Source organism: Labeo rohita, chromosome 16 (genome assembly GCF_022985175.1).
Source record: "Labeo rohita strain BAU-BD-2019 chromosome 16, IGBB_LRoh.1.0, whole genome shotgun sequence".
In the NCBI taxonomy this organism is placed as follows: domain Eukaryota; kingdom Metazoa; phylum Chordata; class Actinopteri; order Cypriniformes; family Cyprinidae; genus Labeo; species Labeo rohita.
In genome coordinates, this window is record NC_066884.1 from 4845951 (window position 1) to 4862122 (window position 16172).

The window sequence follows — 16172 nt, forward strand, 5'->3', positions numbered from 1 at the left end:
TTAGTCACAAAATATTTATTGCTTCTGTGACACTCTTTTTGTTGTTGTTGTTGTGTGTGTGTGTGTGTGTGTGTGTGTGGTCAGACTGCTAAGTTTAGACATTTCATTTTGGATGAATAATTAGGACTTTTTATGGTCTTTATGCTTTGAATATTAAATCCAAAGTTATTTTTATGATTCCCTTATATAATACACATTTATTGTCTACGCATTTGCCACATCATGGACAATAAGTTTAGTAAACTATTTTAGAACTTTGTCTGAAGCAGCTTTAAGCTGTAAAAGAAACGTCTGAAGTTCCCACATAATCAAACATACATTTTCAGTAAAATATGAGTATTATAAGTTGCTTTTATTTTGTAATTTAATTTACATCAGTGTGATTTTTAGCATTATTTATATACTATTAGTGTTTATCATTATTTTGAATTAGCATTTATTTTTAGATTTTAGTTTAAGTTTTAGTGACTTTATGTTCTTTTTGTCATTTTTATTAGTTTTTGAGGTTTTATTTTCAGTGAAATGGGTATTATGAGTACTTTTTGTTGCTTTTGATTTACATTTTGTGATTTTGATTTACATCAGTGTGATTTTTAGTATTATTTATGTACTTATATTTATCAATATTTTTAATTAGTGTATATTTTTATATTATAGTTAAAGTTTTAGTGATGTTGTTGTGCGCTTTTGTCATTTTTATTAGTGTTTGAGGTGTTTTTTAATATTTTCATATAGCTTTAATTTATTTCTATTTCAGGTTTAATAATTTTAGTACTTAAACTTGTTTATTTTAGTTACTTGTAGTTATAGGCAACATATTTCTCATTTTCATTTATGTTTTTTATCTAATATTTTAAAATATTTTAAGTGTAATAAAATGTACATTTTTCTGTAAACTAGGCATCATGGGCACATTTGGATAATTTTATAAGATTCCTTAGTATTATTTATATACTATTATAGGTTGTATAAACATATTAAATTAGCATTTATGTTTTCTTTTCAGTTTTAATTTTTAATTTTAATTTTAGTAATTTTGTCATTTTTAACAAGTTTTTTGTATTTCTCTACAGCTTTCGTTTATTTAAATTTCCGTTTTAGTGATTTGTTACGTCAACTTTATAATTAAGTATCATTTCGTTTACGTTGACATTGTTTGTCTAATATTTTATTTTATTCTAATAAATTCTATTCTAATCAATTCTATTTCATCTACACTATAAAACAAATTTCCATAGTTTTTACAAAATAATTTTGACAGCTGTAAATGCATTCACAGAATAAACTGTACATTTTACAGTATAAAACTGTAATTTACAACCTATTACAGACTATTCGAATGTAAACTCAGTAAATTCAACAACACACACTGTAAATCTGTTTTGTACCTTTAAGAAATGACAACCACCATACCATGCAGGTGGTAAAAGATCACAAGTAGCTTTCCCACAAACTGAAGTATACACTAATGTAATATTAAACAACAGAAGATGTAACATATAACCCAGATGTACATAATTTATAACAAACTAACCTTAAGATGGTTATTTAAACAAAATACTTTTGAATGTGGAGTGTCCACAGGGAATTCTGGGAATATCAGTTTACAATTCTAAAAACTTTACAGTTTTACTGTAAAATTACATGAAATGTCTGGTTAGGTCTTTTACAGTTTTTCCTTTTACAGTATATATAACGGGAACTTACTGTTAACATGTAATTTTTTTTTTACAATATTTTGCAGTTAAAGGAGACCTATCATGCCCCTTTTTTAATAGATATAAGTCTCAGATGTCCCCAGAATGTGTCTGTGAAATTTCAGCTCAAAATACCCCACAGATCATTTATTGTATCATTTTGAAAATGCCTATTTTGAGTGGAAGCAGAAGCATGTTTTCGTGCATGTCTCTTTAAATGCAAATGAGCTGCTGCTCCCCGCCTCCTTTTCCAGAACAGGGCTCCGCCTTTACAGCTCATACCTCAGATACACTCAAAAAATATCTGTTTGGTTTTGATTATCATGTCTATCGTGCTGAAATCACGTGTTTTGAAGCCGTATTAGAGTACTCTTTCATGTCTTATTGCGCTTAAACTGTCAAATACTCACAAGTTTATGTTAAAACACACATGAGCTACAAAAACAGTCGGGTTAAGTCTGTGAAGGTAAACATCTAGGAAACAAATTGCATTTTTTGTATTAGATCTGTGTGGCAGCAGCATGATATACAGTAAATAAATCAATACATTTATTTTGCAGTTAAAGATGACCTATTATTATTTCAGCTATTTTTAATACTTTTAATACTTTTTACTCTGCAATGGTGTTCCTCATGGTCTCTCATTGAATAAAACCTCCTGCTGTTTGATTTTTCAGCGTATGAACTACAGAGGTGTCCGGACCCGCGGCCCTTTCGTAATGGTGTGGTGATTGGCAGTGATTTTGGAGTGGGTATGACCATTTCGTTCCAGTGCCTGCCGGGATACACGCTGCTGGGCGAAGCGTCGCTCACGTGCCTGCATGGCATCAGCCGCAACTGGAACCATCCTGTGCCTCGATGTGAAGGTACAGAGCCCATCTTACAGAAAACCTGAAATGTCCAGGGACAAATGTGAACCATATATAGACGCTTTTCTGGAAGAAAACAATCCAGGACTTAAGCGGTGAACTTTAAGCTTATAATTAGTTTAATGCCACTGCATTATTGCTTGTTGGTGCTCTATGTAAGGCATTGCAATTCTCCACAAGTTGCTGATTGTGTTTTGATTTTATTTGTCCTCTGTCAGCACTTTGCGGTGGTAATATCACGGCCCTCAATGGGACCATCTACTCTCCGGGCCACCCGGCTGACTACCCCAATCTTAAAGACTGCATATGGAGCATCCGAGTGCCTCCAGGCAACGGCATTCATATCAACTTCACCGTGCTCAACACAGAGCCCATCTACGACTATATCACCATCTGGTATGACTTCTGCAAACATTTTATAAGAACTCCTCACCTAAAGACTTGCATCTGCCGGGTGTCATATAACAACATGAGTGTTATGCTCGCAAAATAACTTTGGGTTTTGGGAAGAGATCAGTTTTTACCAATATCAATTATTTTTGTGTTTCAGAGACTGATAATCGTCATGCATAAACTATTTCCATCAAATTCATAATTGCTTTTCTTGATAGTTAGATATCATTTTGAAACCATTACGCTGAAAAACAACAACTGCAAAATTGGCTTTAATTAATTTGTTTGAAAAAAAAAAAAATGTATAGCACATTTATTAATAAATTAAATTACTGCATTAAAAATGTATCATTTTATGTTACAGTACAATAATACCCAATTTGTATTATTTTTAGTGAGTGCTATGCTAAAAAAAAAATGACTTAGGCTTTTAAACATTTTTAACCAATACCAATTACTTTGTGTTTCAGAGACTGATAATCGTCATGCATAAACTATTTCAATCAAATTCATAATTGCTTTTCTTGATAGTTAGATATCCCACAACAGTGAAAATAATTTTGAAACCATTCACACTGAAGAACAATAACTGCAAAATTGTCAGTTAATACTTGTCATTAATTTGTTTGGAAAAAAAAAAGCATTTATTTATTTATTAATAGCACATTTATTAGTAAATTAAGTTATTGCATTTAAAATTTATAGTTTTATGTTACAGTTCAAACCCAATTTGTATTATTTTTAGTGAGTGTTATGCTCAAAAATGACTTAGGCTGTAAAAAAAAGATACATTTTTACCAATACCAATTAGTTTTGTTTTCAGAGACTGGTAATCGTCATGCATAGACTAGTTTAATCAAATTCATAATTGCTGTTCTTGATAGTTAGATATCCCACAACAAGGAAAAAGTTTTGAAACCATTACACTGAAAAACTTATGAATTAATTTTTTTGAAAAGTATTTATTTGTTTGTTTGTTTATGCTGCCATTTTTCTAATGTTTTAAATATAATATTTACCATTAATAATTGCAGGACATTTATTAGTAAGTTAATTAAATTACTGCAATTAAAATTAGTAATTTTATTTTACAGTACAAACCCATTTTGTATTTATGTTGTATTTATTTTTTTTTTATGTTGTTTTAAATGTCCAGTGATGAACGATATATGTATTATTATGATATTTAATAATAATAATAATAATAATTTTCATCTTTGTTTTCACTTTTTTAAAAGTAAATTTATTATTATTATTATTAATTTTGTGCCAGTTTATTTTCATCTTTGTTTTGGACTGTGTCTAACGAGTTAAATGTTAAGTATTTTTTACTAAATGAAACCCACTGTTGCATGATGTTTTTGGGTGCTGCTGCTTAGAAATCAAATGATGCCATTATCAGTGAAAGCGCCAGTAACCAAGTGTGAGTTTGGAGATGTGCAAAAAATATCAGTCAAGTCGATTATCTGCCTATGTCTAGGTTTGGATTTATCAAAATGATTTGTCGAGCACTCCACCAGAGAGTTTGTCCTTGTCCATGAAAAATGCATTTGTGCTAATGCTGCTAAGCTGAGACTTACGTAACGCTTTATTTTAGTCTTTTATCTGTTTTGTTTCACACATTTCTCTTGTGCTTTTCCATCTTCCTTATATTTCCTCCTTGACTGAACATTAATGCTGAAGTGTCAAGCGGCTGGTGCGAAAGCAAAATGTAGACGCTTGTGTTCACGTCATGGAAAATAGGATTTTTCTTGCTTTTCTGAAATATAACTGTTTGATGTACTTTGTATAAGTCCTTCCCTAGGAACAGCTCATTCAAATATCATTTATCATAAGCACGATAATGTATGAACTCCTGCATTTACATATCAATGCATATTCAAAGCTCACTGCAATTGTTACTAATTTTTCATGCAAAGACTCATTTACATAGAGAGGTCTTCAAGGTACAATAGCAAAAACAGTCTGTTTAATTCCCAGGGTCAGAGCAAGGGTGCAAAATTTGTTGAGTTAAATGAAATTTGGTGCACTGAACTGTCTTCAAACAGTTTCTCTGCCATTACAGTCGATCATCTGTAGGGGAAAACTGACCATAGAAGAAGAAATGGACCTACATTTGGTCCTTGATGACTTTTGATTTGACCCGCCATGTCATATCTCTTAGGAAAGAGCTCAATTTTAACCGATACCAATTATTTTTGTGTTTTAGAGACTGATAATAGTCATGCATAAACTGATCTTTAGAACTAATTAGATATAGTCCAAAACAAAGGTGAAAATAAACTGTCACAATATTTGTAATAATAATAACCATTTGACTTGTTAGACAGTCCAAAATAAAGATGAAAATAAACTGTCACACTTTTAATAATAATAATAAAAATAATAATAATTCGACTTGTTAGACAGTCCAAAACAAAGATGAAAACAAACTCACAGTATTTATAATACTACTACTACTACTAATAATAATAATAATAATAATTGGACTTGTTAGACAGTCCAAAACAAAGATGAAAATAAACTGGCACAATAACAATAACAACAACAACAATAATAATAATATAATAATAACAGTTTGACTTAGACAGTCCAAAACAAAGATGAAAGTAAACTGGCACAGTATTTATAATAATAATAATAATAATAATAATAATAATAACAATTTGACTTGTTAGACAGTTCAAAACAAAGATGAAAATAAACTGGCACAATAACAGTAATAATAATAATAACAACAACAACAACAATTTGACTTGTTAGACAGTCCAAAAAAAAAGATGAAAATAAACCAGCACAATAATAATAATAATAATAAGTTCACTTGTTAGATGTAATTTTTTTGTTTATATAATATAGCATATATTTATTCATTTCATCTTTGTTTTGGACTGTCTAACAAGTCAAATTAGTATTCTAACAAATTATTATTATTATTAATAATAATAATAATCATCATAATAATTTATTTCTATAAATAATATATTAATAATATATTACTTAATAACAATAATAATTGTTGTTGTTGTTGTTATTTATAATAATATAATGATAATAATAATAATAATAATAATAATGCCATTGAACCATGTCTTTGCTTCTTAATTTTTTTTTGTCAATTTTATTTGTTTATTTTTTTTGTAAGTATGTATTTTTTTGTATTTTCTAAATAACTTTTTACATACATCTTTTATGTCTTATGCCTTTTTTTAATCTGGAAACAAAATGGAAGTAAATTTGATTCAAAACAATTAAAACTTTTGCGGGGGAAAATTTAAATTAGAAGTATTTAATTTTAAAATGTTTATATATGACGCTTGTATTAAACAAATCTGGGCGCCTGTTGTTATTCAACTCACTTTAGTTCTATAACTGTGTCAGTGTTGCAAAATTCATCAAATATGATTGATTAAATAATGCTGATTCAGCTATAAAACTACTCTGTGGAAGACAGAGCAGAATCATCCACCACAATTTAATTCAAGTTTTTTTCTCATCTGAGAGTTTCAGTGCAGTCAACTCAGTAATATTACTGAAAATTGATAATAAAGTGATCATAATGAACGCACATGTATTATCTAGCAAAAACATAGTAGAAGCCATTATATGCTGCACTGCACACTAAATTAGATGTTATTATAAAATGTTATATAAAAGTTTTCCTAATTAAAAAAAAATAATAACTATGCTGTTTTTTTTTACCTGATTGAGAACCAAGGTCAATTTGAATGCTTTGCATTGACTGTATAAGTCACTATTCAAGCTGTTTATTCAGAGTTTTGAAGCGCGACCGCAGAGAAGAGATGTCTGCTATCCTGTTTTCATAAACATCCTTTATAAGATCCCCGACACGCACCCGCCAGACGTGGGAGAGCGACTTATGGAGAGCGAACGAGTATTATATCAGACAGAAGAAGTCAAAGAAGGTTTTTAATGCTTCATATCTGGGTTTGAACAGATCTGTTGTCTCCCTTAGGGACGGCCCTGACCAAACATCCCCACAGATCAGTCAATTCAGCGGCAGCTCGCCTCAGGAGGCCGTTTCCAGCACGTCCAATCACATCCTGCTCAAGTTCCACAGCGACTTCAGCACCAGCGGATTCTTTGTTCTGCGTTACCATGGTGAGCAGAATCTTCCGCCGTTTTCATTCACGACGGCTTATTTCGCTTATAGTTGTTTATTGTCAGCTCGATTATCCTGGCTTATTCCCTCACGCCCACAGAGCGTGTTACTTATGCCGTACGTACGCTGAGGCGAGCCGTGAACGTACATACATTCAACCCAAATTGTGCTATGAAATTGCATTAGGAACCTTCTGGTCCGTGTGCCTTTGAACGCCTGTTTAGCGCATCACGTTGCTGCTTTCTGGCCTCTTGTTTTTTGTTTTACTGCAAGAGAAGCTAGAAATTGTATTATTTGTTTCTTGGGAAAATGGCTTCGATTATTGCAGCTGCCACATTTCGATGGCGCTATAATGTGTTTGGGAACTTCCATCATCTATAATAACAGCCATTTCTGAATGAGCAGGTGTGGAAACATATGCATTTGGCTTCTAAGGCGGCATCCTTGCTGTTATGGAACCTCATAAGTGATGATTTGAAATGCTCTACATAGCGTGCATCATACAAACAGATGCAGCCTTCGTATGGAGACTCTCAAAAGGATTTGCATTTAGCGTTTCGCACACAATACTTAAAGGATTAGTTCACTTCCGGAATTAAAAAAAAGTCCTGATAATTTACTCACCCCCTTGTCATCCAAGATGTTCATGTTTTTATCTTCATATGTGAAGAAAATAAAGGAGAAGTCCACTTCCAGAACAACAATTTACAAATAATGTACTCACCCCCTTGTCATCCAAGATGTTCATGTCTTTCTTTCTTCAGTCGTAAAGAAATTATGTTTTTTGAGGAAAACATTTCAGCATTTTTCTACATACAATGGACTGATATGGTGCCCCGATTCTGAACTTCCAAAATGTAGTTTAAATGCGGCTTCAAATGATCCCAAATGCGGTTGTAAATGATCCCAGCCGAGGAAGAAGGGTCTTATCTAGCGAAACGATCAGTTATTTACATAAAAAAAAATACAATTTAAATACTTTTTATTCTCAAATGCTCATCTTGCCTTGCAGTCCTTGAACTCTGTGTACTCTGGCTCAAGACAGTTAGGGTTGAAAAATTCAGACCGTATTTTCTCCCTCAACTTCAAAAATGATTTCAAAATCATCCTACATCGCTGCAGAAGTTCCGACCCAGTCTTTGCAAAGTGAACATGCAAAGAAGATCAAACACCCTTAACAAAAAAGGTAAAACAGCGATATAGGACGACTTTGAAGTTGAGGGAGAACATGAGATGGGAGTTTTTTGACATACCCTAACTGTCATGAACCAGAACAAAAACAGTCCCGGCAGAGTAAGACAAGACGAGCGTTTGGCATAAAAAAGTATATAGTCCAGTTCCAGAACAATTATTTACATGACAGTTAGGGTATGTCATCTCATGATCTCCCTCAACTTCAAAGTCATCCTATATCGCTGTTTTCCTTTTTTTTGTTAAGGGTGTTTGATTTTCTTTGCATGTTCACTTTGTAAACACTGGGTCGGTACTTCTGCAGCGATGTAGGATGATTTTGAAATCATTTTTGAAGTTGAGGGAGAAAATACGATTGGAGTTTTTTGACATACCCTAACTGTCTTGAACCGGAAAAAAAGTCCAGGCAGAGTAAGGCAAGACGAGCGTTTGACATTAAGAAGTATATACATTTTATTATTTTTATGAAAATAACCGATCGTTTCACTAGATAAGACTCTTCTTTTCCAGCTGGGATCGTTTACAACTGCATTTGGGGTCGTTTGAAGCCACATTTAAACTGAATTTTGGAAGTTCAAAATCGGGGCACCATATCAGTCCATTATATGGAAAAAAATGCTGAAATGTTTTTTCAAAAGACATAATTTTTTTACAACTGAAGAAAGAAAGACATGAACATCTTGGATGACAAGGGGGTGAGTACATTATCTGTAAATTTTTGTTTTGGAAGTGGACTTCTCTTTTAAGCATAAAATGCATTAGTGTTATTTAGAAATGGCTTCAATTTTGTCAGTGCTTTTTCATTTTGATTGAAACACAAGTTTGTTTTTTATGTAAATATCTCCCGACTTGCCCACAATCTTGGGTTTATTTCACTAAATGAAATGCGGTTATAAAATAGCCTTTTATTTACTAAAGATACATGCTTCAGATGGCTTTACACAGTCCACTTGAACTTGATGCAGTAAGACCTTTGATTTTTCTCAACAATAGTAATAGTCTCAGTAAAGATACTTTGTTTAGCCAACATTAAGTTGTTTGTTCATGCAATGCTGATTGTCTTATTTTGCTAATAGAAAAAGTCTTGTCACAGCAACTGAAACAATTACTGTCGTTGAGGTAATTTATTTATGTATAATTTTTTTGTTTATTTACAAATGACAAACAGTGAATTGTCTAATATGTAGACAACATTGTCTTTCTTTGTAAAACATCTTACAAGACTAAGATATCCAGCAAACAGATATAAGTGGTTGAACATACTCTAGGCCTCAAAACTAGTCACACAAACCTCAAGAACGGTTGCAATCAACAAATGATGAGCTCTTTACATCACAGTGCAACAAATAACTAACAATAATGACAGAATAACAACAAAACAATAATCCTATAACAGTAACTGCATAATTTATTCATGCTGCAATGCATGCTGGGAACTCACAAAGCCTTAACATTTCAACAATATGAAGTTCTTTGTTCAGACAACTGTGTTTGACTAGTTGGGACAACATTTGGGGCAATTTTGTTGGTCTGACAAGGATTTTTATGTCCTTTCAAAAGAGCATTTTTTAGTATTTGAGACTCAAAATGTTTCGTAAACTGGAAAATGTGCATTTGCATTTTTTACAGTGCACTAGCTTTGCGATGCACATACACGACTTGACTTATTGCATAATCACGTTGGAAACTTTGTTTCAAAAAAGTAGGGTAGGGCGAAAAACTCCTCATTTTCGCCCTCAATTTCAAAATTGTTCAAAGTTTTTTTTTTGTAAAGGGCTTTTGTAAATGGCTTTGTAAACACTGGTACCTCCACCTGCGTCACTTATGACCTTTCCAACATGATTACCTAATGTGTGAGGTTGGGCTGGTGCAAGACAAGCATTTGTGGTTAAAAAGTATATACATTTTTTGTTTTTTTAAGAAAATAACCAATCGCTTCACTAGATAAGATCCTTATTCCTCGTGTAGAGCCCTTTGAAGCTGCATTGAAACTGCAATTTGGACCTTCAACCCAATGACTTCTGTCAAAGTCCACTATATGGAGAAAAATCCTGGAATATTTTCCTCAAAAAAAAATTAATTTCTTTGCGACTTAACAAAGAAAGACATTAACATCTTGGATAACAAGGGGGTGAGTAAATGAAAAGGAAATTTTTATTCTGGAAGTCAACTAATCCTTTAAGCATAAAATGCATTGGTATTATTTAGAAATAGTTTTGTCAAAGCTTTTTGATTGCAATACAAGTTGTTTTTAATGTAAATATATCCTGACCTGTCCACAATCTTGGATTTATTTCACTAAAGGATTTGTAATTATGAAAAACACTTTTATTCTTTAAAGATACATGCAGTGCTGCTTTAAAATGCCCAGTTCCATTAATCTCTATGTATGATGTTTTGCAGTTCAGTCACATCTATGTAGATGGAGGTTATGGAACTGCTTTGAACAGGGGAAATAGCATCTGAAACTATGACGGGTGACCTTTGAACCCCATCGGTTTTCACTAATCTATTTTGCAATTGTGATGGGAGGCCGTTATTCAATAAAGGACGTTAATATCTGCGTTAGCATATTTTCTGCTGATGCTTTTGCAGATCACCAATAAACCGATACGGCGTAAGGAAGTTATGTCAAGTGCTGCAAAGCACAAAGCTGATTAGAATTTTAAAAGATAATAAAATAAGATAGTCGTGGTCCCAAAGCTGCCAAAATGCCCATTCTCTGCTTTGAAATTGCCTTTAATGTGTTAGCGTAGTAACAGCTGAGTTTTTCAGCGTTCAGAGTGTTTCTGAGTGTTCTGAGTTTCCCCCGACCGATGATGAATTTTAAATGAAATGCGTCTTTGTTTGTCGTTGATGGCGTTGAACAATATGGAGGTCATTTAGCTGGTTGGTAGCTGGTGAATCTTCATCATGTTTAGATACCGAAAGCGTTACTGATTTAAAAAGGTGCTTGAGCTCATTTGAATAAATCCTTAACTCTTTTTTGCATTTGTTCATTGTGTCTGCAGTTTGCATACACAAGCACCATTTCTTTTCTTTAGAAAATAAACTCTCTGCCATTTTTCTAATAAGTCATATGTATTATTTACCATTCATAATTACAGCAAATTATTGGCTAATTAAATTGTTATGTGTACAAATAATAATTAGCATGAACGAGCACTGTTTTTTCATAAGAAAATTGAAGATTTAAAGTTAAATGTAATATTTGTACCATGTAATATTCAATATTTGTTATACATATATCATAGAGACAGAAAAAGAGAGAGTGTATGTATATATTAAATATATACTATATTATTTAAAACTAATAAATAATACAATATATGGTAAATTATAAATGGTAAAATTATATAAAATTATTATTACATTTAAAATGAATGGTTTTATATTTAGAGAAGAACCCCATTTTAACCTTCATCTTATTCATTTAATATTAATATTTAAAATGGTTTAATATTAAATATTTGTTAAATATACTTACAGAGACAGAAGAAGTGAGAGTATGTATAAATTAAATATATACTATATTATTGAAAAATAATAAATAATATATTATATGTAAATTATAAATGGTTTAATTTAAATATATATATATATATATACATTTAAATATATAAACACACACACCATTAATAATTACAGCAAATCATTTTAAATTATTATTACATTTAAAATGAATGATTTTATTTTTTAGAGCAGAACCCAATTTTTAACCTTCATCTTATTCATTCAAAAATATATAATATAATACAATATATTTTTTTATATTTAATATTTGCTGTCATAATTCCAGAGATGTATCACATTTTATGAGAAAATTAATTATTACATTTAAAATGAATAATTTTATTATTAATATTATTTATTGTCAGCTTAACAGTGTGTCAGTCTTTTGGATTATAAACAGGTTGCATTAACAAGCATTACTATTTTTTTAATTTATAAAATATAAAAATATATTTTCCATGCAACTATTATGGTTCCATACAATATTTACCATTAAAAAGAAAAAAAATTGTTAAATTTATCAGCAAATTGATTATTACGATTAAAATAAAGAATTCGAATACTATAACAAAGCAGTAACACTTTATAATAAGGTGTCATTTGTTAACATTAGTGTACTAACTAACAATGAACAACACATTTATTACACTATTTATTAATGTTAATGTTAATAAAAATACAGTCGTTCATTGTTTGTTCATGTTAGTTTACAGTGCATTGACTAATGTTAACAAACACAACTTGTGATTTTAATAATGCATTAGTAAATGCTGAAATGAACTAAGATTAGTAAATTCTGTAGAAGTATTGTTTTTTTCTTAGTTCATGCTAACTAATGTAGTTAACTAATGTTAACTAATGAACCTTATTGTTAAGTGTTAACAACAAAACATATTTTTGTCATTTTAGTAAGTCAATCTAATTTCGTAAGTGCATAAAAATAAATGAATTGGTCACTGAATTTAAAAATCATTTCCTTTTATGTACTGTCACACAAATTATTCTTGACACTTGTGAGTTATGTCTCAGTAAGGGCTCACGGCATAATGATGTTACATCACAATAGTGAGCATTATCATAACACACCAGTAATATAAAGTTCCTAATGTATACGATCCTCTTTTAGAAACTTGCAATTATACATTGTCATAATCAGAAGACATAATCAGTGTTGGCGAGGTAGAGGCGATGACCCTTGATTATGATTTATACTTTGCAGCCGGCGGCGCGTAATTTTGTTGTACGTTTAGAAAAACTCCTGCGACAGGTGTGATGATTTAAGATGTAATTGTGTGGGTTGTATTCAAAGCGTTATCACTTAAGCAGCAGCTAAACATCACGTTTCTCCCTCATCTCGTTCCCTTCGCAGCTTACCAACTCCGCGTCTGTCAACCTCCCCCGCGTGTCGCCAACGCAGAGATCCTGGCTGAAGATGATGAATTTGAAATTGGTAAGACTGACGAACATTTGATGATCATCTGTTTGCGCATAGATTTATCACGCGTCGAACTCTCATTAAAGAGACGCTCCCAAGGAGCCCACCTTCGCAATGCAGCGTTTCTTATTTAATGTGAAAGAAAATGCCCCTTTCTGTGGGGAAAATAACACCCGACACTCTGCATTTGTCATCATTACTGTCACAAGCGTGTAAGCGGTCAGGTCTTAATTAGCTAATGTGTTGTTGAGCGCTAGTTGTAGCGGAAAACCAAAGATCTGTGTGTGTAATTACTCAACAGGAGACATCATCAGGTACCGCTGCCTGCCGGGCTTCACGCTGCTCGGGAGCGAGATCTTGACCTGTAGGTTGGGCGAGCGACTGCAGATGGATGGTCCTCCTCCGGTCTGCCAAGGTTAGTTTGGCAGCACATTCAGCACGCCGTCTCATTTGTGTCCGTGCTCTTCCTGTTTTTATGCCTCACGTCGTTAGCTCTGCCGCCAGTTGTTAGCCTCGCTGCGGATTGAGGAAACCGCAGTACAGCACTGTGAGTCGTTGTGTTTAAAACTTAATGTCAAACAGCACGATTCTTGATGTCTTGTAGTAACACTCGCAGCTGTGAGTGACTGAACATATAACCGCTGACAATATAATGATTATGTGCCATTCAGAAACTTTTTTCAATTTCAGTCAAGTTCCTGAATTGAGGCGACAAACAGGGTGCAGACTTGCATTTGAATGTTGAAGTATATTGAAGTACACTGCTATTCAAATGCATTTGTAATTATTAACCAGAAGACAAAAAAGTATAAAATACACTTGCAATTCTGACATTTTCCCTATGTTTTATATTAGTATCTGTCATTAAAAATGACAGCAAATTAGTTTGTTTTATTTGAAACTAACAAGTTTTATTTTACACCAAAAAGTTGAGGTTGCAATTCAAAGTTGAATGTACAAATATATACTGACATACATTGAAATTCAAATGCATTGATGTTATTAACTAGAAGACAAAAAAGTATAAAATATACTTGCAATTCTGACATTTTTCCCATGTTTTATTTTAGTACCTGTCATTAAAAATTACAGCAAATTAGTTTGTTTTATTTGAAACTAACGAGTTTTATTTTACACCAAAATGTGAACTGAGGTAGCAAACAAGTTGCAATTCAAATTTGAATGTTAAAATATATTGACATACATTGATATTCAAATGCATTGATGTTATTATTGACTAGAAAAACTCATATTAAAATGCTTTCCATTCTGCCATTTCCCCATATTTTTATTAGTATCCATTAATAATTGCACCAAATTATTACAGTTATTAGCAAAATAATCGAATCATTATATTTAAAAATAATCATTTTTAATTTACACCATAATTTGAACTGAGGTAGCAAACAAGTTGCAATTCAAATTTGAATGTTAAAATATAATGGCATACATTGAAATTCAAATGCATTGATGTTATTATTGACTAGAAAAACAAAACGGATAATGCTTTCCATTCTGCTATTTTCCCCATATTTTTTATTAGTATCCACCATTCAGTTATTGCAGTTATTAGCAAAATATTTGAATCATTATATTTAAAATTAGTCATTTTTATTTTATAGGAAAATTGTGAATGAATTGTTGCAGTAGTGAACTGGGTGCGGACTTGCATTTCAAATTTTGAATGATAAAAGAAAATTTTAATTTTTAAATAATTGAAATCCAAATGCACTGATGTCATTTTTAACTAGAAAGACAAAAAGTATTTTAAAAAAAATCTAATATTTTATATTAGTATTTACCATAATTTAGTGAATTATTACACTTTCTAACAAATTAACTACATTTTTGCATTTAAACTGAGTCAGTTTAATATTACAGCTGCTATTTTAAATTTATTGCAATTTATTGAAATACCCTGAAATTCAAATGCATTGTGCTTTTCTGTTAGAAATACAGTGTAAAATATACTTTCCATTCTGACATTAGTATTTATCATACCGTTTTAGCATATTAATTGCATTTAGAATTAATTATTTTAATATTACAGCAGACTGTGACTTGAAGTAACAAACGGTGAGCAAACTTCCAAGTTAAATACATTAAAATACATTGAAATTTAAATGCATTGTGGTCATATTTAACTAGAAACATAAAACCTTGACAAGATAAAAATAAGATTAAAATCTGATTAAATCAAATTTAAAAAAAAAAAAAGAAATGCACACTTTTTTTTTTTTAATTAACACAATTTTATGTTTAATTATATTTAATAAATTACCTGGGTGAAAGAACGCTTAGTTTTTCAGAATGCTGAATTTCACCAATGTTGAATTTTTTTGATTTGCAATTTTTCCTCTTCTTGTCACTGCAACTTATTTTAGATTTTTAACCAGCTTTGTATTTCAGTGCCATTGTGTTAGGTAGCTCTACACATTGGTTCAAAATTATACTTTACATAACGGTTTATCAAACAAAATGTTCTGCTTAACTGTGATTGAGTCATGTCACATTTTACTTTTAGTTAGAATAGGCAAATTACTGCAAATCACAGTATACTTGTCATTTCTCATCATGTTGGGTAAAAGTAAATTATGAGGCAAGAAACCTTGATTATAAGGCTGACATGATAAGTGCTCTTTAGGGGGAAAAAATATTTGAAATAAAAAAAAAAAATTGGTCTCTTTAGGGAATTGCATAAGCATAGAACATTGTGGCAATGCAATCAGTTTATTCTGTGTGTGCAGAATAAACTGATTAAAACACATTTACAATAATGCATAATATGTAAACGAACACAATTTGATGTTTGCATCACGTAACCAGCTCCATATATAGGTTTTCTGATACAGTAAACTTGCCCAGAAGCGCACCTGGTACAGCATTGTAGCTGGTACCAGACTTGTGAAACACACAATAAAAAAGCACAAAGGCTTGTGGAAGCATAAGAA

The 16172-nt window shown here is 31.5% G+C and overlaps 1 protein-coding gene across 4 annotated transcripts in view; it reads left to right on the top strand.

Moving 5' to 3' along the window:
• The window catches only part of csmd3a (CUB and Sushi multiple domains 3a), a 352779-nt gene that overhangs the window by 236328 nt on the left and 100279 nt on the right, over nt 1–16172 (top strand). For all 4 annotated transcript variants that reach the window (XM_051131369.1, XM_051131372.1, XM_051131371.1 and 1 more), the window contains exons 42-46: nt 2375–2563; nt 2785–2962; nt 6936–7081; nt 13156–13236; nt 13523–13636. In XM_051131369.1, the coding sequence (XP_050987326.1) occupies nt 2375–2563; nt 2785–2962; nt 6936–7081; nt 13156–13236; nt 13523–13636 (708 nt within the window). The remainder of the gene's footprint in view (nt 1–2374; nt 2564–2784; nt 2963–6935; nt 7082–13155; nt 13237–13522; nt 13637–16172) is intronic.